At 46.0% G+C, this 26,264-nt stretch overlaps 1 protein-coding gene across 1 annotated transcript in view; it reads right to left on the reverse strand.

Moving 5' to 3' along the window:
- The window catches only part of LOC121004871 (protein FRA10AC1), a 58,808-nt gene extending 52,911 nt beyond the window's left edge, over positions 1-5,897 (reverse strand). The window contains exons 1-2 of the mRNA XM_040437280.1: positions 5,805-5,897; positions 2,978-3,054 (exon numbers count right to left, since the gene is read on the reverse strand). Of these exons, the coding sequence (XP_040293214.1) occupies positions 2,978-3,054; positions 5,805-5,819 (92 nt within the window). The 5' untranslated portion in view covers positions 5,820-5,897. The remainder of the gene's footprint in view (positions 1-2,977; positions 3,055-5,804) is intronic.
- Positions 5,898-26,264: the final 20,367 nt, after the last annotated feature.

The following is a 26,264-nucleotide window of genomic DNA, read 5'->3' on the forward strand; positions in this document are numbered from 1 at the left end:
AGGAAGCCGTGTCTCCTCCCCCTGTGCTGCTGCTGCCGCTAATGAGGGGATAGAACATAAGAGGAGGGGCGGGGCTGTGGCCGCTGCGCCACCAATGAAGATAAGCCTTTCATTCATTCATATATACAGGAGGCGGGAGCTGGCTGCAGAATCACATAGCCGGCTCCCGACCTCTATGAGCAATAGCTGCGGTCCGCGGTAGTTAACTCCTCAGGTGCCGCGGATCGCAGCTACCGCTGATAGAGGTCGGGAGCCGGCTATGTGATTCTGCAGCCAGCTCCCGCCTCCTGTATATGAATGATTGAGAGACTTATCTTCATTGGTGGCGCAGTGCGCCCCCCCCCCCCAGTATTAATCATTGGTGGCGCAGTGCGCCCCCCACCCCCATCCCGGCCAATAGTAAAAACATTGGTGGCGCAGTGCGCCCCCCCCCCCCCCCCCCCCCAGTATTAATCATTGGTGGCAGTGGCCACAGGATCCCCTCTCCCCTGCTCCTCCGATCGGAGCCCCAGCTGTGTAAGCCTGGGGCTCCGATCGGTTGCCATGGCAGCCAGGACGCTATTGAAGCCCTGGCTGCCATGTTCAGCTCCATGCTGCTGAGCACAGAGCAGCAGGGACAGTGTGAGCGGGGGGGGTGTCCTATTCACCCTGATAGAGATCTATCAGGGGGAATAGGACAAGGGTTCTAGTCCCTAAGGGGGTTAAAAGTTAGTAAAAAAAAAACACAAAAATATTAAGTATAAATGAAAAAGATTTATAAAAAAAAAATACACATTAACAATAAACAAAAAAAAATACACATTAACAATAAACATATTAATTTTCAGCAGATTTGTGTAGGAATTTTTTTTTTTCTCAAAAATGAAAATTCCCAGAATATCGGTATAAATTATCGGCTATCGGCCTGAAAGTTCACAAATTATCGGTATCGGTATCGGCCCTAAAAAATCAATATCGGTCGATCCCTAGTATCCAGGATTCCATTATGATGTCACAATGTATGTTCAGCAGATAATAGTATCCAGGATTCCATTATGATGTCACAATGGATGGTCAGCAGATAATAGGATTCAGGATTCCATTATGATGTCACAATGTATGGTCAGCAGATAATAGTATGCAGGATTCCATTATGATGTCACAATGTATTGTCAGTAGATAATAGTATGCAGGGTTCCATTATGATGTCACAATGTATTGTCAGCAGATAATAGTATCCAGGATTCCATTATGATGTCACAATGTATGGTCAGCAGATAATAGCATACAGGATTCCATAGTTTTTTTATTTTTTGGGGCGATTGTCTCAGGTAGGGGCTCATTTTTTGCGGGATGAGGTGACGATTAGATTGGTACTATTTTGGTGGGCAAACGCCTTTTTGATTGCTTGCCGTTTTACTTTTTGTGATGTAAGCTGACAAAAAAATGGTTTATTTAGCACAGTTTCTATTTTTTACGGTGTTCATCTGAGGGGTTAGGTCATGTGATATGTTTATAGAGCCGGTCGATACGGACGCGGTGATACCTAACTTTATTTGGGGAAAATGACGTTTTTATTTTTAATTGAAACTTTTAATTTTTTGGGGGGAAAACTTTATTTTTTCAACTTTTTTTTTACTTAATTTTTTGTCCCACTTTGGGATTTCAACTTTTGGGGGTCTAATCTCTTTTACAATGCATTCCAATACTTCTGTATTGGAATGCATTGGCTGTATGAGTAATACTGTGTGTATTACTCATACAGCTTCCGGCCTGTGAAATCCAGGGGGCTGGATCTCACAGGCACGTCACAGGAAGGCAGCGGCGATGCCTCAGGAAGGCATCCCGCGCTGCCTTCCATGCCATCGGGTCCTCCCTACAGCCGCATGGGGACCCGATGGCACCGCCGCCACCGCAACAGTGAAAAGCCGCAAACCGCAGGTCTGAATTGACCTGCGGTTTGCGGCGATCGCCGACACGGGGGGGGTGTCACGGGACCCCCCCTTGCATTTAGCCAAGGTGCCTACTCAATGATTTGAGCAGGCACCGGGTTCCGATCACCGCCCGCCAAGCCGCGGTGATCGGAAATACATAGGACGTACCAGTCCGCCCTGTGTCCTGAACAGGTTAAAGGCTATGTATACCTTTAGGGACAATTTTTTTTAATCATTGCATTGTACTTATTTTGAGCTGAAAATAATTTTTTCAATTGGTCTTCATTAACAATGTGGAATCCTTTTTTCTGTACAGGGCTGAGATACTGTAGTAGCTGCTTATGGATTTTCAGTCTTTTCCGTCATTTGGGGAGCAGACAGACTCCTGATCTCTGCTCTCTGACCTTATAAACACTAAGTTCTTATCTTACTGATAAGTATGTGGCTTAAATAGTGTATGACCTCTTAAGGGCTATTTGCTGCCCGGCACAAAGTGAAAGAACCAGTCACACAATTAAAAAAAAAAAAAACTGTTAACCCTTTGTGACAGAATGGCTCAATATTTTTAATAAAGGCCAATTGAAAATATGATCTTTAGCCAAAAATAAGTAAAATGCAATCAAACAAAAATTGCCTCCAAAGGTGTGCATAGCCTTTAAATATCGGATAGATGAGGGTCCTGCCATTCTGCAGAACAGGGGGCCCTGTCCCACCTTGAAAAGGCAGCCACGAATACAGTCAGACAATATCCCACATCTGCGACTCTCTCCATTCACTACTATGGGAGGTGCATGCTCTGCCTGGGTCTTGCAGCCACCTCGCAGTCGGGAGACAAGCATTCTGGAGGTAACACCTGGTCCCAGAGGTGGAGCATGCATCTATCAGACATTTATGGCATACATTTCTAATATGGGAATATTAAAGACAATGGGCAACCAAGTAATACATGATCACACCGATGCGGAGATGCTCCACCACTCTGGCTCATAAAGGGGGACACTGACTGGTCCCCCCCATGCTTTACATACTCCGTAACATCAGTATTGTTTCCCTTGTAAACTTACTGTTTTTTCTTGACATGTTTCTCAGCGTTTCCTTCCTCATCACTGAAATCAGAGTCATATTCATCATAGCGTCGAGCCTGCAAGATACATGAAGAAAAAAAGGTTCAGCATTAACTCTTTCATGTAATTATGCAACAAGAGTATAAAGAAAATAATTTGCCACTACAGCCCATAGTTAATAAATTGGAGGTCGAAGGTCACCATATCCGTATCTACTGCCGCCCAACTAAGGGTGGGTTCACACCACGTTTTATGCTCTGCCCTCCCTGGTGTAATTCGCCTCCTCGCACGTCCTGGATTACGTGCCGTACATTGTGTACGTGATCCTGGTCTGGCTGCAGACCAACAATGTACGTGTGTTGCGCCTGCGCAGTCAATGTGATAGCTGTACAATAAGTCACATGAAGGGGATACATTAGTTTAAAGGGATTCTGTCACCAGAATTAACCCTATTAAGCTAGCTGACATTAGAGATGTGCTAATGTCAGCTGGACCTAACTAGTCTAGTCCTACTTTTATCTATGCCCCCGTTACTCCATAATTGTAACATTTATAATATGAAAATTAGCCTCCCTCCAAGTCTTGATTGACAGGGCCAGGCAGCGCTCGCATCCTCCTGCCGGCCCTGAGTGCATGGTAAATCTCACGCCTGCGCTGTGCCGTTCAGATGCGGGAAAAAGAAATATAGGTTTGTGCGCATGAACCCTAACACCCATCTGTACCCTTACTGCAGACTGCTGGTAATTTATTTGTAAACTTCTAGTAGGAATAATAAAGGAATGGCACAACATAGAGACATAAGAATTAATGCTCCAGAATGGTTATTACACGGGGGATGCGTGAAGTCACTAAAACCGACGTCAGGAGCGGTGATGGGTCCTCTTTAAAATGGTCAAAACACATTTTAATTTTGCACACATCGACACAACATGTTAAAACGGTTGTCCGCCTTTTATTAGAGGGGTTATGCCTTAATACTCATGCAGACGTCAGTGTTTCACGGACATGTGCTGTGCGCGTTCTCCGCGGACAGCACACGTCCCCATTCATTTTAATGTGTGTATTCACACATCAGTGTTACCACGGTCCGTGGATTCGTGTTTTTAGCACGGATGCATACTCTATGTTGTCCGTGTTCACGGATCCATCACGCCCATTATAGTCTATGGGTCCGTGTTACACAGATCATTAAGAAGAGATGCTTTGAAAATAATTTTTCAGCCGTTCATTGTCAGTGAAACACGGATGCAACACGGACAGCAAAAAACTGACACACGGATCCAACACAGATACTTCACGGATGCAGCATCACTGACCACCTTTTCACGGATTTGAGCACGGACACAGACGTGTGAATGAGGCTTGATTCACACAGTCAGTGTTCGGTCAGTGATGTAGATTTGGCTCTAAACACAGAACAGGCGCAGATCTTTCCCTTCTACCTGATGTCTGTGGAGGCTCCAGTCCTGGGTTTGGCTCACAATCACTGATGTGTGAATTAAGCCTCATTCACACGTCCGTGCTCAAATCCGTGAAAAGGTGGTCAGTGATGCATCTGCAAAGCTGCCCGTGAAGGATCCGTGTGTGGTCAGCGTGTCCGTTTTTTGCTGTCCGTGTGTCATCCGTGTTTCACTGACAATGAACAGCTGAAAAATAATTTTCAAAGCATCCCTTCCTAATGATCCGTGAAACACGGATGGCATCTGTGGTTTTCACGGACCCATAGACTATCATAAGCGTGCTGGATCAGTGAACGGACAAAGAGCATACATTCATGCTAAAAAAAAAAAAACGGACCGTGCTAAAACCCGGATGTCTGAATACACACATTAAAATGAATGGGGACGTGCGCTGTCCGTGGAACACAGAGGTGTGAATGAGGCTTAAGGCTTTATGCAGGGATTGATCAGTCATCCTTATCACATCGGCGGGGGTCAGAGTCCCGCCACCCTTGTCGATCAGCTGTTTCGGGAAGCTGCGGTGATCTCCGGTGCTCTGCTGAGCTCCGCAGCCGCCCAAGCACAGCGCCGTACATCGTATAGTGGCAGTGCTTGGTATTGCAGTTCCACCCCATTGACTTGAATGGGACTGAGCTGCAACTGGGTCGTGTGACCAATGTACGGTGACGTCACTGGCCTAGGAAGAGACCGCAGCACTCACAAAACGCCAGCCTCTTCGAACAGCTGATGGCGGGGGTTCAGGATAAATCCATCATTAGCTAAACGGCAGGGGTTCGTTACCCCCCCCCCCCCCTTCCCCCATTCAGTCCATGGAAGCCGCTCTGCGGCGGCGGCGAGCTCAGTCCAATACAAAGTAGACAATGCGGTCTGCTTCTGGCACTGGAGATATTTTCGAACACCCGATTGTGGGGGTGCGGGGTGTCGGACACCTGCCGATCAGACGAGGATAGGCCATCACTTAATAAAAGGTGGACAACCCCTTTAATATAAGAAACTATGAGGCTCAGCAGTGACGCGCCATTCGTATACATAAGACTGCTGAGGCCAGTGATAGGCTGCAGCGGTCACAGGCTGGAGGACTTTGAAAAGGTGGGTGATTGTTTCTTTCCTGTCTTTAATATTTCATCAATGCTGGACAACCCCTTTAATGCTGGACAACCCCTTTAATTATGGGTCCTGGGAGATGGGTTCATGTGAGGCTAAGATTCCATAATAGGTGGTGAACACAATTACATATATCCTTCCTACACTCCACAGTCTACAACCGTGGAGGAACCAGAAGTCTCAGCAAGCCCTGGCTACGGCGGAGCCAGCTGTCTCTTCACCACCTATGACCCCATAGAAAGTGTCGGCTCATATTTACTCACGTAATTGGAGGTCATTTTGTCGGCGACACAACCACCCCCCTCCTTCCAGCACACAGCACAGTGTGTGCGCCGCGATAAACAGCCCTGCCGGAAACAAATGCATCCGCACTCAGTTCCGCGGCCTGCAGTACCCTATGTGGACACTAGGGGTCGTCAGCTTGGCAGGAGCTACAGCATGTTTGATCCTCGTGAAAAACACTTGCAACTATATTTTAAAGGGACAGGCACCCTAATAATCGTGATTCCTAAAGAGCTGCTAATATCAGCACACAGATTATACTTCTGGAGGGTCTCAGCATTGCACATAAGTTTTCTGAATTTCTTGCTTTCACAGTCTAAAATAATATAATTATAATAATATTTAATATCTAATTAGTTACTAGGATGCAGCTGTGGCCCGTACAGCTTGCTGCATAGTACTCAGCCGTAGTCTCAAGAGCTGCACTGCGCTCTGCATGTTTGCAGCCTCAGGGTTTGTTAAGATACACGCAATGGAGGAGGAAAATGGTAATTTGTTAGTTTATCCATACATTTCCAGGATGAATAACAGAGGAACATCACAATATATAGTTTTTTTTTTAAAAAAGGTGCTCCAGAGCTGTTATACGAAGGGGAATGTACTAAACACACACGATAAGAGAGCTGGGTTTTGCTTTTGGGGGGCGTTATATAAAATACTGAATTGTATAAACAGCAGCCCCCAAATATTCCAGTATTATTCTGTTTAAAACACAAGAGAATGTTCCCATAGTTCATGCGAATAAAAATTCCCTGCATAAAACATGGAAACTGCCTGCCGCCATATACTAACCAGGTTTTCTTTTCCTTGTAATACCCCTTTAAATATCAGTACAAAAATCACCCGATTCTAGACATTTTAAGGACCAAATAATAAAATAATATATAAATTTATATATAAAAAAATATATAAGTTGTGGTCTAATATACAGGTAGGAACCAGGCAGATGTTTCTGGGACAGTTTAGTAAGTTTATTAAGGCCTCATGCACACGAACGTATTTTGTTTCCATGTCCGTTCTTTTTCTTTTTTGCGGATAGGATGCGGACCCATTCATTTCAATGGTTCCACAAAAAATACGGACAGCACACCGTGTGCTATCCGCATCCGTATGTCCGTTCCGTAGCCCCGCAAAAAAAATATAACATGTCCTATTCATGTCCGTTTTAAGCATTGTTACAATGGATCCGCAAAAAAAAAACGGATGGCATACGGATGTCATCAGTTAGTTTTTTTTGCGGATCCTCAATTTGCGGACCACAAAACACATACGGTCGTGAGCATGTAGCCTAATGCACATTTATTTCTCAGGTCAAAAGAACATTTTAGGAGAAAAGAAGGACTTGAAGCAAGAAGAGGGACTGTCCCTCCAATAGAGGAACGCTTGGGAGACATGGTAGTAATAATAATAATAATAATAATAATAATAATAATAATTATTATAAACCTGTTTTATCCTGGACACAATTCTCTTTGTTCATGGTGCACATTTTCCCAGTGTTTTTAACCATTTCTTCCCTGAGACATTGCTCCACTTCTGTCCACGCTATGTCTGCTTTTGATAGAACTGTACCCGGAGGGCGGCTTTCTGTTGTATCCCTGGGCAATGAAACTAAAACAACAAACAAACAAAAAAAAAAAAAACACAAAAAAGCATAGAAGCAAGCAAACAGAAAAAACCCGGATGCAGTCTTCAGCAGGTGATGCGCTGTATGATGATGTAGAGAGATGTCCGCAGGGGCGGATTGGACAAAGACCTTACAGGGAAACTTCCCGGTGGGCCGCTGTCCAGGGGGCCGCCTGAGTCCTCCTCACGGCCGGCCAGTGGAAGGTTTTGGGGATGTATTTTGTGCTGTTGGTGGCAGTATTTTGTGATGGACTGTGGTATTTGGCGCTGTTGGGGCGGTATAATCTGCCACAATACGGTATTGCTGGCCCTGCCTTCCTTCAATTTGGACCCAACTACAAAATGGGGCCGCTTAGTATTTTTTCCAGGGCCACTTTGAGTTCCTAGTCGGCCCCTGGGTGTCCATGTAGTGAAATACTACACAAGAGACAATGAGTCTCCCTCCAGAAGAAGCCCCCGGACCCGGCCCATCATCTCATCATGTCCAGCGGCAATCGCTTTCAAAATGATGCTGCAAAGCAAGTCCCAGGAGACGGGTGACATTTACCATTCACAGAACAGTTGGTGGACTCCTACGGTAGACGCTAATTTAGTCCTCGCTGTCTTGTCTTTAACCCTTTAAGCTGCTGTGGAAATCTACACGAATCTGAGAGCATGAAAAAAATGGAGGCTGCTCTCTCCACGGACTCTTAGGGCCCTATTAGGCCGCATGGGCCAATTATCAGAGACAAGCATTTAAATATAAAATCCAATTTAAAATGATTTAAACAGCGAACAGCCTGCCGGATCCATGAACTATAATGGGGACAGGTGGAGATCCGGTCGCAACCCGGCAAATAGGCAGAGGAGCGGACTGACAAATACCGCTGCGCACAGCACTTTTTATCCGGCCGCCTTTCGGCATATTTGCCGGGTAACAGCCGAGTTCCCGCTGGTCCCCGACGCCCCGTTATAATGAATGGGGCCGGACGGTATCTCAGCACTGCAGTGTATGGTATTCATGGATCCGACAGACTGTCCCCCCCCCCCCAGATGTGAAACAGGCCTAAAACAGGCGCAGACATTATAACAACGTGCCCCACTGCCAATTAATCCAGTAAACCATCGACCCAGTAATTATTTTTTTTCGCAGGCAATATGAATCGCCAGTAATTAGAGCGGAGATGCTCAACCTTCGGCCCTCCAGCTGTTGCAAAACTACAACTCCCAGCATGCCCTAATAGCTGTAGGCTGTCCAGGCATGCTGGGAGTTTTGCAACAGCTGGAGGGCCGCATCACTGAATTAGAGGAAGCTGTGGGCCATAGGACCGTGCGGTACTCAAAAGCAGGCCAGCCGTGTCATATCTCCAGAATGGGAGAACGCGGTGGCCGGATACGTTGTGCAATCTATGTGGCATATCCTAAGAACGATCCATTTCTATCCAAATCACTTCCCAGCCATCCTCCCTTGACGTTCAGGAGAGCTAAAACTTTAAAAAATCTATTAGCTCCAAGCAAACTGCGTGCCGACAGATTCGACCACAAACCTTCCCCCACGAGAACCCAACACTCCGAACAACCTGGCAGCTTCAGATGCAACCAACCCAAATGTCTCTGCTGTACCGCTATACGGATATCAACTTCTTTCCAAAGTAGAGCTAATGGGGGAACCTTCTCCATCAGACAACATTTACACTGTGGATCAAAAAATGTTATCTACCTACTGGAATGCCCCTGCGGCCTACAGTATGTGGGGCGGACAATCCAAACCTTGCGCAACAGGCTTAACAAACACCGGTCAAATATCAAAAAGGGTTTCCTACAGCACAGCGTGTCTCGACACGCAACCATTCGTCATGAGGGCCTCGCCACTGGCTTTTCCATCACGCCCATTGAACAAATCGGCTCTGATTGCCATAATGTCATGCAGACGATCAAAAGGCGCGAGATGTTTTGGATATACAAACTAAACTGCCTTAACCCATTTGGTCTTAACGAAGCCTTCGAGATAAACCTCTGAAATACCCCGAGCTCAGCTATGTTTCAACCGTGGAGTTCCCTATTTCAAACAGCCTAGGTCCCCCAAGGTTGTGTAACATAGTCTTTTACAAGTATATTCCACCGCCACCTGATTTCCTGTACATACGTAAGCATGACGCTCCATATATTTAACCTACATTTTTATTTAATTCATATTTTGTATCATTTATCTTCATTTCATTTTCATCATTATTTTTCATATTCTATAATTTTTACTATTTATTTATTTTTCATTATTATTATTTTTATATTTATTTATTTATATATATATATATATACATATATATACATATATATATTCTTTCTTTGTTATCTCCATCATTGTTATTTTGTCCTTATTATTTTTTTCATTATCAATATTATCAATCAATTATCAATTATTTATTATTAATTTATTAATCTATTATTCATCATTCATTTTCCATATATATTTTTGATACATTATTATTATACCCATTATTTTTCATTAATCGTTTAATGAACAATATGCACATGTATCACCATGGATCAATACCTTCTAATGAATTTATTACCCCCCTCCTCATTATCTTTCCATTCTCCTATCAAATCACTAGTCATTGGATGATAATTACTCCATTTGTTTACTCATCTATTATCAATTATATATCACTAATCCATCAATCATTAATGGATGATAATCAATTGTTATGATATTACACCATTATCAGAGGTGATTGATCAAATCGTTTTAGCACCAATTACCATCATTTTATCTGTCATGAATGTCTCTTCCTCCTACCCCCTCCAGCCCCTCACCCAGACACAACGGCAGAGTCCTCCCCCTTGCCATTAACATATTTTACATCACAGGTCCGCCCTCCCTGTAACACCCACTCCACCTCCCTCCCCTGCCATCCTCGCTGGCGCTCGTGTCCGCATTACATCAGTGCGGCCACTAAGCGTCCTGGTTACCAGCAACCAGGTTACTATCTACTGCCGGCAAGCCGCGATCACGTGACCGGGTCCGATCATGTGACCTCCCCTTCAGTACGAGCGCTCCTTGATCAGAGGCATATAAATTGATCGGAGCACAAACATTCCTACGTCTCTGGCTCCACTACACCACCAATGATGGTACCTCTGCATTGTCACTTTATCATTATTTATTGAACACCAAACCTATGCACATCTGCTGGGGACCCATCCCCACTAACCACTCCCCTTTTCTTAGCCCCGCCTACTTTTCATTTTGGCGGTTTTTTTGAGTGTATTTAAATGCTGTATGTTTGTGTAATTTCATATGCAGTGTTATGTACCTGATGAAGGGGAACTACTCCCCGAAACGCGTTGTACTTCTGCAATAAATAATTTTTCTATTTACTACCACTATCTGGATTGGATTCTTGCGCCCTGGGATATTTTATCTCTTTACCTCTGTAACTTTAGCAAATGGCCTTTATCACGTAGAGAAAGTTAATACAAGGCACTTACTAATGTAATGTGATTGTCCAGATTGCCTCTTTTCCTGGCTGGATTCATTTTCCATCACATTATACACTGCTGGTTTCCATGGTCATGACCACCCTAAGAAAAAGCAACATCCTCTCTGGTGGCTGGGATCGTGGGAGCACGCCTAGGCATGCATGTGCAGCAGCTCCCATCCCGGCCACCTCATATCTGCTTAGCAGCAGTGGTCGTAACCCCTGGAGATGAGCCGTGTATAATGTGATGGAAAAATGAATCCAGCCAGCAAAGGAAGCAATATGGACAATCACAATACATTAGCAAGGGCCTTGTATTAACTTCCTCTACATGATAAAGGAGTTGTCTCACTTCAGCAAATGACACTTAAGTGAAAACACGGACAGTCTGAAAAAGGTGGTGGTGCTCAGGATGTTGTTGAGGGTCCTGGACAAGCAAAGAATAATTCCCAGATCTAAAAAAACAAATCATACTCCATGTGAAGTCACGGCCCCAAAACCACACCCTTTTTACTTTCGCCAGTATTTTTTGGTAAAAATGGCAGCAACCCTAACTGTATCATTGGGGGTATCCTTGGGCAGGGACTCCACTGATCCACTCATATCTGTAACCAAGGGGTCATGGTCTCAGCTACACCTGCTGAACCCTTGGTGTTTGCTAGAAATGTCTGAGCTTTGAAATCTTAGAAACGTTATCAGAAAGACCATGTTTTTCCACGGCACCTTGCTGAAGCTCCTTCACCCTGAGGAAGCTACCACACGGATTGTTGTTGGCAGCTACCACCAATTTTTGTAGGACCTATGAAAGTCCGGGCATGCTTGTTAAAAAAAAAAATCAACCTCTCCTTCCCTCACCGTTGCTTATTTTTAGGCTCCTGGCTTCAGAAGCAAATGGGTGTGCAGACAATGGTGAATGACATGACCAGGTTTGCCGCTTGCATTCACGTACCTTGTTCTAATTACAAGCATCTATGTGCTAACATGTTAGATTGCCATGATGGGTTTAAAGAGCCACTGTATTTTCATACAATTTCATTTCATTTAATAGAGAAAGATGTAACTAGCAAATTTCTAAATCACTTAATTAATACCTCATTATCAGCTTTTTGATCTCAAACATAGTGGACAGTGAGGTCATTACATACAGTACTGGCAGAAGAGAGACATCTTCTGCTTGTGAGAGAAATGGATCTAGCGGTGCAGCCAAAACAGGGAATAAGATTGCTGAAAGAGACTTTAGGGAAGCCCAAACATAACTGTTCCTTCACAGTAATAATTGTACAAGGAAGCACAGCCATTATGCAAACTTAAAAAAAAAAAAAACTTTTAGAGACGTGTACGAACCCTATGTGGCAACACTCAAAGTCCATAGGCAATACTGTACCACCCCTGAGGCACAATTTTCACACATAGAATCAAAACCCCATGAGATGTCCATTAATAGGAAATTTTCACTTTTGCCTGGAGGTGTGATTCAGTATCTGTGCTTGAGATGTGTGAATTGATTCTTCCCAGTAGATTCATCTCTCAACAACAAGAGTTTTTCAGCTGCGATGGGCTGTCCCTGCCGCTGAAGCTCTCCCTGCATTTTGATTCAGAAGGGCCCACCAGCACATTGGCGCTGGAGCAGCAAGGGATTTATTTGGTGAGTAATGGTTGATTTTTTTTAATTTCTTATTTTATAGCAATTTCTGCCATTGGGTTAAAAATAAAAAAATACTTAGTTGTTGCTTACAGACTTCGAGCCAATTGCAGACCAGGGTAGTATCAGCACATTTATTGATGAATGGTACAGCAAAGTCACGGTTCTACCGCATTGTACTCACAAAATCTGAAACTAGTCTAAGGGCCCATTTACACGGGCTGACGCACAGGGCAATAATCAGGAACAAACCGTTCATTCATGATCATTTCCCGATCGTCAGCTGCATTTCCATGCTGCAATAACCCTTCTCTGCGGAGCTGGACGATTGTTAATACAAAACACTATGACATAGAAGGTCGTCCACAACCTGTCCCCTCCATACATCTGTGACCTGATCTCCTGATACCTTCTCACACGCAATCCCCGATCCTCACAAGACCTCCTTCTCTACTCTCCTCAATCACCTCCAAGATTTCTCCTGTGCAGCCCCCGTATTCTGGAACTCTCTACCCAAACATATTAGATGCTCAGGGGCAGGGACGTAGCTAAAGGCTCATGGGCCCTGGTGCAAGAGTTCAGCTTGAGCCCCCCTTCCCTCAGTGCTTTGTGGCCAGGGGCAGGGAAGCACATAGCCTTCGTGCTGCCTGAGGCAACAATTTAAACCGCACCCCCAACCCATGTCATATTCTTGACCTTACCCCTTACCACCAGCCAGAGATGTAACTTGACCAGCATGCACTTTTTAGGATCTTTGGGCCCCCTGAGGCTCCTGGGCCTGGTAGTGGCTGCTACCTCTGTAACCCCTATAGTTGCGCCCCTGCTCAGGGACGTACATAAATCTCATAGGTCCCCATAGCAAAACTTATTAGGGGCCCCCTGCACCTAGTTTCCCAGTGTATGTGCCTTAGTCACCCCCAGGCAATGCAGAACATGTGTAACGCCACAGATTTCTGACGGATTTATGTTTTTTGTAATCAAGTGGAAGAAATTTTAAGCCAACTTTTGTATTACAATTTGTATAAAAGGGGCTGTCCAAGTTATATTTATTGATGACCTATCCTCAGGATAGGTCATCAATATCAGATCGGCGGGGGCCCGAAACCTGGCACCCCCGCCGATCAGCTGTTTGAAGAGAAGCCGCGCGCCGTGCCACCGCCGCCTCCTCTTCACTGTTTACCTTCTAGCCGTTGCATCTGCAGCGGTGAGCAGGTGTAATTACACCCAAGCCCCCCCATTCATTTCAATGGTACGGATCGCTCCTATACAAGTGTATGGGAATGATCTGTCCCATTCGGGTGTAATTACACCTGCTCACCGCTGCAGATGCAACGGCGAGAAGGTAAACAGTGAAGAGGAGGCGGCGGTGGCACAGCGCGCGGCTTCTCTTCAAACAGCTGATCGGCGGGGGTGCCGGGTGTCGGACCCCAGCCGATCTGATATTGATGACCTATCCTGAGGCTAGGTCATCAATAAATATAACTTGGACAACCCCTTTAATACAAATTGTAATACAAAGTTGCCTTTGGCCTCACCCACTTTATCCGACTTTTATGATGGAAAAAGTGGGAAAGGTGCTTCAAATATATGGCGCTCATTAATCTGAACACCATATTTCTCAATGTATTTACACCAGAAAACTGGCAAAATAATAAGTCTGCTGCGTCTCTTATATGACAAAGCTAGCTGGCTGTTTGCAGCCACCACTAGAAGTGCAGCGTACAAGAAGAAGCAAAGTCATACAGTCAGCCTGTCAGTACAGCAGGGCCAGAGAAGAACAGATGTAGCAGAGTTGAGTTTGCCTGCCAGTTTTAATGCTAAAGCCTGCTGGGACCAAGATAAAGTCTGTAACACGTTTATGCAAAGTAAAGCTGCTGTTCAACTACACACAAGGTCTGGACTCAACCTTTCTTTCAAATCCCTCAATTATTCCCCCTATTTATTGCTTCGGAGCCAAAGCCTGAGGTCCAGCCGTATCCATGTAGGAGCACCGTGACACACATAGAGAGATATTTTAGGCCGCACTACACCACTCGGCATTCCTACATCTGGGACGCGTTTTTATGTAGAGGGACCTAGGGGGAGGCGCCCGTTGCAACTGTCCTGAGGAGAGGTCTTTAGTATAAAAATCTCGGAAAACAACTTTAAGAGTTAAAAAAACATTGTAGGAGACATCTGGATGATACTGCCTGTCACATTAATCTGTGACACATATTCGCTTGGCTGCCTGTTGTGGAGATGTAATAAATGATTTCGAGGTGATAAAGGCTGTGTTATTACAAGTTACATCATCATCAGTATAATAAGCTCATCTGCTTGTGTACAGTGCACTACGGCTTCCCAGGCTGATGTATACGGATTGTAAGATATTTCAGTGTATGTCTTAGGCCCCTTTCACACGAGCGAGTATTCTGCGCGGGTGCAATGCGTGATGTGAACGCATTGCGCCTGCACAGAATCCGGACCCATTCATTTCAATGGGGCTGTGTACATGTGCATTGGTTTTCACGCATCACTTGTGCGTTGCGTGAAAATGGCAGCATGTTCTATATTCTGCGATTTTCATGCAACGCAGGCCCCATAGAAGTGAATGGAGCTGCATGAAAATCGCATCACATCCGTAAGCAAGTGCGGATGCTGTGCGTTTTTCACGGATGGTTGCTAAGAGATGTTGTTTGTATACCTTCTGTTTTTTAATCATGCGCGTGCAAAATGCATTAAATCGCATTGCACCCGCGCGATAAAAAAGGAACATCTGAATCTTTAACTGAACGAATTCGCAACGCATTCGGACCTAATCCGCACACGCTTGTCTGCAAGGGGCCTTATGCTCTTTACACACATGAAATCCTACAGAGGATCTTAAAACCGGAGGTAAACAGATCTGTGCCATTTAATACATCTGGATGCGGCCGATCCGTTTCGCCCGGATCCAGTTGCATTAAATCAAAACTGAACAAACCGGATCTAGCATGAAAATCAATAGGTTCTGGATCAGTTTTATTTTCGCGAACAAAAAAAAAAAAGGATCCGGCATGAAAATCAATGTAAGTCAATGGTGCCGGATCCTTTTTTTGTTTGTTTCACAAACTGGACACAAAACCGCAGTTGTCCGGTGCCAAAACGCAACAGAATGGATCAGTTTTGACTCCAATGACAGAGAATGGGGACAAAACTGAACAGTTTAATTCCGGTTTTGAGATCCTCTGCCAGATCTCAAAACTGGAATTAAAAACGCAGATGTGAAAGTAATTAAAGAAGGCCCAGCATGCATGTGGAACCTACACTCCCTGAATTGTATGGTAGCCGTCATGGCAGATAACAGGTAGAATTTAGTCTTAGGTTCCCGTCTTACAGAGATCGCCTTGACGTGCGGCAGACGGGCTCAAATATTTTGTACAAAATGATTTGCCAAGCATCTCTAATTTATAAGCATAGCATAAGCAATATAATTCATTTTTGTACTTTATTTGGTTTGCAGAGAGCTGTTGCATTGTATGTTTTGTTCTATGTTGTGTTTTTCAGCCATAGCAACGTGCACCTGCGCTTTGGGATGTGCTGACTGACCCCCTTTTTTTTCTTTGCAGATGTGAAAGTAGTCTTACTAATCCTAAAGCTGGTGGAAGCTTGGTTGTTTAGACCTGCACCAGATAAATTAGACGCACCTCAGTCTATGTGCCATGCCTGAAGTAAAAACTACTTCAGCCCCTGACTTACCCCTGTTTTACACCTGTTTTCAAGCGTAAATGATGTGTCTCAAGTAAAGCCTTGAGAGGATAAAGACAGCAGTGAACTGCCATATCCCGCTTCTACAGACCCTGTTGTGAAGTGAGGAAATACAGCTAAAGACACCCTCATCACCGAACAACTACTATGCCACTATCACTTAAGTGCTGAATTACTACCAACCAACCTGCCTCCATATTCTGGCTGGTGCTACATGAGAACTGCACTAAAGCCTGCTGCTACTGTATGTATTTCAAGTTCTACGTGACACTTAATAAAAAGGACTTTGTTGCCTTCAACTCTGGTGTTACAACTTCCATTGCAATGGACCCCAGCGAGTGACAGCCTGAGGTAGGTCACCGTGACACAACTACACCACATCAGAGCCACTACCGCTCTCATCCTCTACGCTGGCTCCCACTGAGGCTTGCTGCATTAAATGGTGTCGTGAGTAGGATGTGTAACACCCCAGAGTTGTGTTACAAAACTCCTTTACCCCGCTACAATCTCCTAAGAGCTTTCACTTTGTCATCTGATGTAATTTTACATTATATCTTCACAGATGTGCATAAAACCTTGTTAAATCTAATTATTGATGTAATTTCAATGTTCACCAGCAGGTGGCAGCAATGTGTTAGTAAGGACTTAGGTTAAGTTTAGTACATCTAGGCTGAAATAGTTCGTTCCAGCTTAGCTCCCCCTCTGTGAGCAGAGTGGGCTGTGCCCACATCCTGCAGCATGGAGTGAGAAGGAAGTTAGTGCGAGTGTAGCCCACCCCCTGCTAGGGGTAGGGTGTGCGTGTTAGGAGCTCCCAGATATAGGGAACCAAACCAGGATCTTGTCTCGGCTGAGACAGTGATCATCATCCCCAGCCTGAGCCCTGCAGCCTCAGCTGGATGAAGCAAGCAGACAAACTCCAGTTCCAGGAAGAAAGCATACCCTGAGAAGATAACTGTGAGTAAAGTCCAGAGACCCAGGAGAAGCCATATTCCTCCTCAGCTAGTCAGTCCCCATACAGCAGAAGATAGAGAGTGCAGAAGCCAAATTCCTGCCACAGTATAGAGCTACAAAGCAGACGTCCTTTCCTGCAAGCTCCAGGTTGATAGAGCAGAAGATAAATTCCTGCCAACCATTGCCAATACCTGCTGGGACCAAAGACTAAAGCTGTATCTTGCTTGGATGAAAGTTAAAATCAGTAAAGACGAGTTTGAACTTTACCAAAAGTCTGCATATCAGTTTCTGCTGCAAAATCCCTCTATTACTCCTCCTAATACTACACTCCATTTTATTGCAAGTGAGCCAGGAGTCCAGCTGTACCCAGGTAGGAGACACCGCTGACACCATTATCGCCACCATACAGAGACATTACATCACTCTGGCATTCCTAAACTGGGACGTGCATCATAACATCTTTAAAGGGCCCTGTGATTGTACCCTGCGCACGCTGCAATTGGCGTCACAAACAAAACTATAGACTATTATATCCATATCTTGACCCACTACATAATTTGGCGTCAGTGTAAACGTACCACGTATCCTGCTCATTGCATTTTTGGCGTCACTGGAACAGGATCGGATCGAATTGTGTGCCTATCCCTGCCTAATAGGATTGGATTGTGTGTCTATCCCTGCTTCAAGACCTGCAAATTATGCCAAAATCCCCAAAATTTACTTTATTGACTTAATTGCTGTGCTAGAAAGCGCTACACAGTGCACACCAGCACCCTAAGGGTTAATTTGCCATATTCGTGTAATGGAGCCGCCTCTTCATGCCCTTCAGAAGCGGGAAAACCCAACGCCATTTCTTAAGAGCGCAAAAATGCCCAATATGCCCCCCTAGAAGCAGGTATCCTCAAGTCTGCCCACCAAGAACTTTGCAATGCGAGCCAAGGGAGTGAAGACTCCTCCCTCTGGGCTCCGCCCTCATCCCCCACACTGAGTAAGCGAGCAGCAGCAGAGAAGATGGCGCTCCCACAACCTAAGTGGGCAGAGATGCTCGTCAACGGGGAGCCGTTGTACGAACAGTACCCACCGGAGATCCGCGTATCCCAGCTGGTCTAGAAGAATGGCCCCTTGACGTTGGCGACAACCCCGGAGGCAGTGGATTCCTCCTCGACGGCTGACTCTGCATCAAAGATGGCCACCGAGATCCAGCCCGCTCCCGCGGAATCAGCTATCAAGACACCAGAGGTGTCCACCTCTGCCCTCTTACCAACTGCACCAACCGCGTCATCGCCGGCACAGACGACCGACGTCCCGGTCCAAGAGCCAGTCGCTCCATCGGAGGAGATGACCACCGCCCAGAAGCAAGCCGCGATCACCCTAGATGACCACCAGGAGGCTCCGGAACCGGCCGCCCGGCCGCGACATCAGGTAGGAGCAGTCGCACTCCCTGAGGCCCTGGCCTGGTCCGAAACTGCCCCTGCATTATGCCCGGTGGACTTAATCCTGAGGTCCCAGTCGAGATCTCCGCTCATGCCCAAACCGCGTGGGAGTATAAATCGGCCATTGAAGAGTGGGTTAAGTAAGTGTTAGATGACCCCAGGCCAGGTGACCCGAAATTAGTCCGGCGCACTTGGACCGTATTATGGTTTGCTGTAGAGAGAGGAGTGGGCTTCCTCCAAGACAGTCATTCAGGGGCTGAAATATTTGTGGCCCGCCGTTCTGTCAAGCGCTCCTATTTACCCCAGGCCCATCACAACCTGTATGTGGGGGATCAGGTGGAATACACCCCCATGCGCTCCATCCAAGGCCCTTTCGCTGCCGGTGTGACTCTGCTGGCCAAGCCATTGTCCCCTGCCTTGACCCCACAGACCTGGCAGGAAGATCCAGGATCTGCAGCGAGAGTACGCTGCCTTCACGAGGCTCCAGATGGAAGGATGCACTTCAAAGAACAGCACCAGCCAGAACCAGAGCCCCTCATCCCTGACCTAGCTGCACCACCAACGCTACGGGTGGGCCAGATTAACAACTCTGTGTTACCCTTTAATCCCAGGGTGCAGCCATACGTACTGCCTTGGAAGCTGCCCCAGGCACCCCTAGTTTGCCTGCCAGAACCCCTTCGGCCGGAGGTATTAACCATCTCTGCACCAGCTAGGGATCCCGGTCTGCAGCAGGTTACTGCAGCCTTTGCCAGGCTGACTGCACAGGCATTACCTAAGGACACCACCAGAGGGCAGTAGCGCACCACTACTGCTGCAACCCTGAGCTACCAGAAGCAGGAGCGCCCTCCTAATGCGCTTCAGTAGCTCCAGCAGCGAGGAGGACCTGGACATCCTTCTCTAAATGCCCTTTTCTACAAAAAAAAAAGAACTTTTGGGAGCCACAGCGTGGACTGGTCCTGAAAGCTGAGGGACTGTTAGCCAGTTCTGTTTTATCTCGTTGCCTCAAAATGCAGCCTCAGCCAGATGGCCACCTTTGTTAGGACTCCCCCATCATCATTTAACCCCTTATGTCCAAGTTTACATTGTTTTATCCCCTTTCTCAGGTTACTTGATAGCCTTATGGAACTATGGTTCTTAATATGCTGCTTTTATGTGTTTTTTATTACATTTTATACCGCCTATTGGATTACAATTAACTCTATTATTCCCATTGGATTACAAATGACTTTTGTTTCCAGAGGATTCAACTTCAAAAGAAAAAGGACTCAAGCTATATTTGAGCTTATTATTATTACACTAATAAATGCATATTATATTTGCACTGTTTTACAGGTTATGCAACTTTAAAAGCTTGCACCCAAAGAAAAGACTCAAACGTATACCTGAGCTCTTTGTGCTCTCTATGTGATATTCTTGCAATAATTTTGCCAAAATGTTTTCAGGTTATGCAACGTTTAAGTATAATATACCCATTGTGTGTATTCTCTTTTAGTTGCCGCAATGTGACCTCATGCACTTATTGTGAAATTGCACTTACTTTTGCACTTAACCAGATATGTAACAACTTACTCTTGTGTGCCTTGCTTTACAGCTCTTATTCTCTCCCCCTTTTATACGGACTGCCTATCTGGACGCTTAATGCTAATGGCCTACACCAGGTGCTATATACCCATAGGCACCCAGGGTAGGACCAAGTGGTAAGTCCCGGCAGGTCTAGTAACTACACGGGTAGCCCCGCTGCTTCGGGAATGGTTAGACGAGTTTTTGACCCCTTCTTCCCGCTTGTTAGGTGTCTTCCAGGAGTTTCATGGGATTATCATACCCTCCTCCTGTGACTGCCAGAAGTGCATGGAGACACTAATGCCTCCCCTTCTGTGCCTTTGCCTAAGGTATGGTACCTCAAGCCTTAGTGCCATTTTAGCTACCCATAGTCACCATAGTGATCGTGCTATAAGCCTTATATTTTGACTTTGGTGCAGGGAAGGGAATACAGGATAAAGCCACCCTTCCATTTGCGGGCATTTCATTACATAATGGTGGGATTACATAGTAAAGACACCCTCATGCTTTCTTTGGTGTTTAAAGGCCAGAACACTTCAAAGTTAATCAGTAGTGGTTGCTTTGTGCAGATCTTTGGTTCACTGGGTATACCGAGAGGGAAACTGTTAATTAGGACACCCTACTCATGCGGGCAGGAACCTAGGGTAGCCGTTTTGTGTTAGTCTTTGTATGTCAAATGTGTAATACATGCAGCACTTTGTATTTATTTGGGTACCCCAGAGCTGGTTCCTCTCCCTCCTAAGCATAAGCCGAGGGCGGTTTAATTCGAAGTAAGGGGGAATGTAACACCCCAGAGTTGTGTTACGAAACTCTTTTACCCCGCTACAATCTCCTAAGTGCTTTCACTTTGTCATCTGATGTAATTTTACATTATATCTTCACAGATGTGCATAAAACCTTGTTAAATCTAATTATTCCTGTAATTTCAATGTTCACCAGCAGGTGGCAGCAATGTGTTAGTAAGGACTTAGGTTAAGTTTAGTACATTTAGGCTGGAATAGTTCGTTCCAGCTTAGCTCCCCCTCTGTGAGCAGAGTGGGCTGTGCCCACATCCTGCAGCATGGGGAGAGAAGGAAGTTAGTGCGAGTGTAGCCCACCCCCTGCTAGGGGTAGGGTGTGCGTGTTAGGAGCTCCCAGATATAGGGAACCAAACCAGGATCTTGTCTCGGCTGAGACAGTGATCATCATCCCCAGCCTGAGCCCTGCAGCCTCAGCTGGATGAAACAAGCAGACAAACTCCAGTTCCAGGAAGAAAGCATACCCTGAGAAGATAACAGTGAGTAAAGTCCAGAGACCCAGGAGAAGAGATATTCCTCCTCAGCTAGTCAGTCCCCATACAGCAGAAGATAGAGAGTGCAGAAGCCAAATTCCTGCCACAGTATAGAGCTACAAAGCAGACGTCCTTTCCTGCAAGCTCCAGGTTGATAGAGCAGAAGATAAATTCCTGCCAACCATTGCCAATACCTGCTGGGACCAAAGACTAAAGCTGTATCTTGCTTGGATGAAAGTTACAATCAGTAAAGACGAGTTTGAACTTTACCAAAAGTGTGGATATCAGTTTCTGCTGCAAAATCCCTCTATTACTCCTCCTATCACTACACTCCATTTTATTGCAAGTGAGCCAGTAGTCCAGCCGTACCCAGGTAGGAGACACCGTTGACACCATTATCACCACCATACAGAGACATTATACCACTCTGGCATTCCTAAACTGGGACGTGCGTTGTAACACCTTTAAAGGGCCCTGTGATTGTATCCTGCGCACGCTGCAATTGGCGTAACAAACAAAACTATAGACTATTATACCCATATCCTGACCCACTGCATAATTTGGCGTCAGTGTAACCGTACCACGTATCCTGCTCATTGCAGATGAGCCTCCATGCCTTCATGCAGCAGGCCCTAAATTGCTGTTTAAACCCCTGAAAATGACTTTATTACTTCTGAGACTCGGGGAACTTCTCCACAAGTTGCGCTCCAGCATAATAGTGGTTAATTGGCCATCGTGGCCATGTGTTTCTTATGCTGCCATGTCTTCAAAGCTGGAAAAGAAGGATTCACGAAGCTCTAGAGTGGGAAGAGAAAGCCCCGCTTATATAGAACTTCCTTCCTGTGTTACTGCCGACAGCAAGTCTGAGGAGCAGCATGATGGTGAAAAGGCAGTGCAACCCGGATTGGGGGGGTTCATGATGTGGAGCGACAAGCCCAAAGTTCAGGAGATTGTTTGAGAAATAGAGGTTGCCCGAGAGAAGCCACAGCTCTTGGCAACTTCATTGCCCCCCACATGGGTGATGGGTGTCTTAGCTGTAATCCCTCACCTTGCAGAAGTGTCTGGAGATGCTGGTTATAGCTTTTTACTCTGTTGTCAATCTTTTTAAGACTTTAATTGAGGCAAAAGAGTAAGTGATCTCTCTGAAGAATCATGCTTTGGAGCAGGACCTTAGGCTTGCGCTTCCTCTCCTCTCGATGGCTATGCAGGAGCTCCCGGCAGGAAGCAGGACTAGCCCACTCCTGCCAAGAGGGAAGTAACAAGGTAGCTAGCCCTGTTCCTTGTTAACCATTGCTATCCCTTCCCTCTGGTACTTATGGCCAGGGGTGGGATTCCAATTTTTAGCAACAGGTTCCCTACTCAGCAGCGGACACGCAGCGTCATGACACATGTTTACATATACATACACCATATATATGCGACACACATAAATACACCATATACATGGTGCACATACATAAATACACCATATAGACACTACACACATACCACCAAACTTTTAAAAAGCCTTAGGAGCTAAACTATGGGATGGAAGCGCTCATCTCCCGCTGCCGCTGTAATTTTAACAACCGGATCTGGAGAACCTGAGGGGCACTGGCTGAATCCCATGGCTGCTTACGGCCATATAATACAATACAAAATATATAACATTACAATCTAAAATAATAAACTATTAACAGGTCTGGAGCACTACAAATGCAGATCATAGTGGTCACCGCACCCCCTAGCAATTATACTGACTGGACTATCTCATTTAAACAAATACTGCAAGACTTTTGTTAATGCTCCCTGCTGAATATTCGTATCAAATTTCTGGAAAAAGATAATTCTTCTCTCCAATACGCACTGTGATGAACTATCGGATTTATAGCAGCGCGAAAAGTGTCAGTTGTCTACAACTTGTGCAAGATATAAAAGAAAGAAAAAACAATCAAAAAAAATTCTTTGCGGTTTGTTCCAACGTTATCAATAGAAGACATGACCGTTGTTGTGTGTCATTCTGCTGCAGCACTGGAAATGAACAAAAATGGCATCTGCTCTCCCTGAAGTGTGTCTTACAAGATGTCTGCTGTTGATATTAAGTCACCAACGTTCTTGTGGAAAAAAAAAAATCTAGGTTGACCCCGGTAATTGATTCAGAACACAATGGTGTTTGAGTTGCCGTGGAAACCGTACTAAGACTGCTGAGAAATGGAGCATAATTCTCTGCTTGTGATAATTGATGTTCTGTTGTTGGCAATATGCTGAAGTACGCTGTATAGAGACACTACAATGGAGAATGAGACCGGACCAGAGGATTTTGTTGAAAACTTGAATAGAAAGTCGCCTTATTAACTATTGTGCTCTTTCCTTGCTGATGTAATAGAGTTAGGCGAAGAAAGAACTTGGCAATGAAATGTGAAGACAAAGGTCATGGGATAAGTTATGTGACCGGACCAGTAATGAGGCTGAGGGCGACTCAGGTCAATGAGAGTAGAACTTTCACATTACAGTGTTCTTTACCACTTTATTTAGGGGCAGATTTATGAATTTGTCTAAATTAAAAAAACTGTGTCTGTTGCCAATAGCAACCAATCACAGTGCAGAATATGAAATGAAAGCTGTGTCTTGATTGGTTGCTGCGGGAAACAAAGACAAATCAAAACCGCTGTCTGCAGATGAGGTACTGGCTTAGCTATAATCCTAAAGTATGTCTCATGGCCAACATTGACTTATAGGATAGCTACTTTGTATCTGGTGGCATTAGAGCCATTTCTTGTCTTTTTTGTGAAAGAGAGTTAATTTATATACCCTTTTCCCAGAGGAGCATTGTGTGACCTATAAGACTCCTTAGGCCTACTAGGCGTTCTCCCCAAGGAGAAACAGCACTCCTGTATTCTAAGGAAGGTCTCTCCCCCAGGTAAGCTAGTGGGACAATCACCCTCAAAGAGCTGTCTGCAGATGAGGTACTGGCTTAGCTATAACCCTAAGTTATTTCTCAAGGCCTGTTTAAAAGGTCAGTCATTAACTTATGCTGTAGGATAGTTACCTTACATCTGGTGGGATTAGAGGCTCAGCTTTCTTTTAGTTTTGGAAAGAGAGATAATTTGCATGTGTTTCTTTTGAGTTTAGTTTTAGCTTTTAGGCTGTAAAAAATGTTATTCAGCCACACTTAACATATGCCAAAATAGCGTCCTTTTGATGCATTTGTCTAGTATATCCCAGAATATTTCATTCTTAAAGGGGTATTTCCATATGAGACAATGGAAGCATATCGCTAGGTTGTGTCCCCATTGTCTGATAGGTGCGGGTCCCACCGCTGGGACTAGCACCTATATCAGGAATGGAGCAGGGAAAGTTGTGACTGGAGGACTCCAGGTTTCCCCGAGTCTGGCCACCGCCAAGCGCTCTCCCCATAGAAGTGAATAGGAGCGCACCACGTTTGCGCGGCCACCGCTCCCATTCATTTCTATTAAGGGCCGATGGAAATGGCTGATCCAGCACTTGGCTATTTTCGGCGACCCCATAGAAATAAATAGAGGCAGTGGCGTACCGCCAATATAGGCAGACCACGCCGTTGCTATGGGGCCCGCAGCACAGGGGGGCCCGGAGCGCAGGGAAGGCCCTGCCCCCTCCGCTTATTTTAGCCAGTACTAGTAGTACACTACACACACTGTGGTGCAGGCGCAGCGGGCCCGCGGCGCTTGTCTTTGATCGGCGCCCCGCCCCCCTCCCCCCGCGCGTCTTGTATTAACCTGCCTCACTGCATGAACTTGATTCTCCCGGCCAGGCTGCAGGCGTGTTCTCTTTTCACACTGGCCAATCAGCACAAGTCAGCAGCACAAAGAGGCAGCTGCTGATTGGCCAGTGTTTGCAGGCAGCAGGAGAGGGCGCCGCTTAAACCCATTCATTCTCTGACCTGACCCTGCACCGAGCCCAGCCCCAGACTGAAGGTCTGCCTGCCTGCCCGCCCGCTCCTGACCGGACACGGAGTCCCGGACGGTGGTCACCTTCTATTGATTGGTTGGTGTGCCGTGGTTGGTTTGTAGTTGTGTATGGGAATGGGAAGGGATAGATTAATGCAGCATTGCCTGCCACTGCCAGGCAGCAAGAGAACTCATAGGGAGGGGGCTCATAGAGGACAGTCTGCTTTCCTCCTACTCTGTCCTGTATTAGCCTTTCCCCCCTGAGTCCTCTATGAGCCCCCCAACATCTAATGCCCCCCCAAAATGCCCAGGGCCAGGGGGGAGAGGAGTAGAAGGAAAGCACACTGTCCTGAGCATTTTGGGGGGCATTAAGGGTTTGGGGGGCTCATAGAGGACAGTCTGCTTTCCTCCTACTCTGTCCTGTATGAGCCCCCCTAATGCCCCCATTACCCCAAAATGCCCAGGGGGGGAGGAGTAGGAGGAAAGCACACTGTTCTGAGTCTCCCCCCCCGAGTCCTCTATGAGCCTCCCAACCCCTAATGCCCCCATTACTTCAAAATGTCCAGGGTGGGGGACACTGTCCTCTATGAGCCTCCACCCCCCCTCCTGAGTCCTCTATGAGCCCCCCAACCCCTGATGCCCCCCAAAATGCCCAGGGGGGAGAGGAGTAGAAGGAAAGCACACTGTCCTGAGCATTTTGGGGGGCTCATAGTGGACAGTGTGCTCTCCTACTCCTTCCCCCCCCCCCCCCGGGCATTTTGGGGGGCATTAGGGATTCTTTAATGGGGGTGTGGCATGGGAGGAGCCAGGACAGGAGGTGGGACGGGCCAGGGGTGGGTAGTGGGCGGGGTTAGGGGCCTAATTCAG

This window comes from Bufo bufo, chromosome 6 (assembly GCF_905171765.1).
Source record: "Bufo bufo chromosome 6, aBufBuf1.1, whole genome shotgun sequence".
NCBI classification, from domain to species: domain Eukaryota; kingdom Metazoa; phylum Chordata; class Amphibia; order Anura; family Bufonidae; genus Bufo; species Bufo bufo.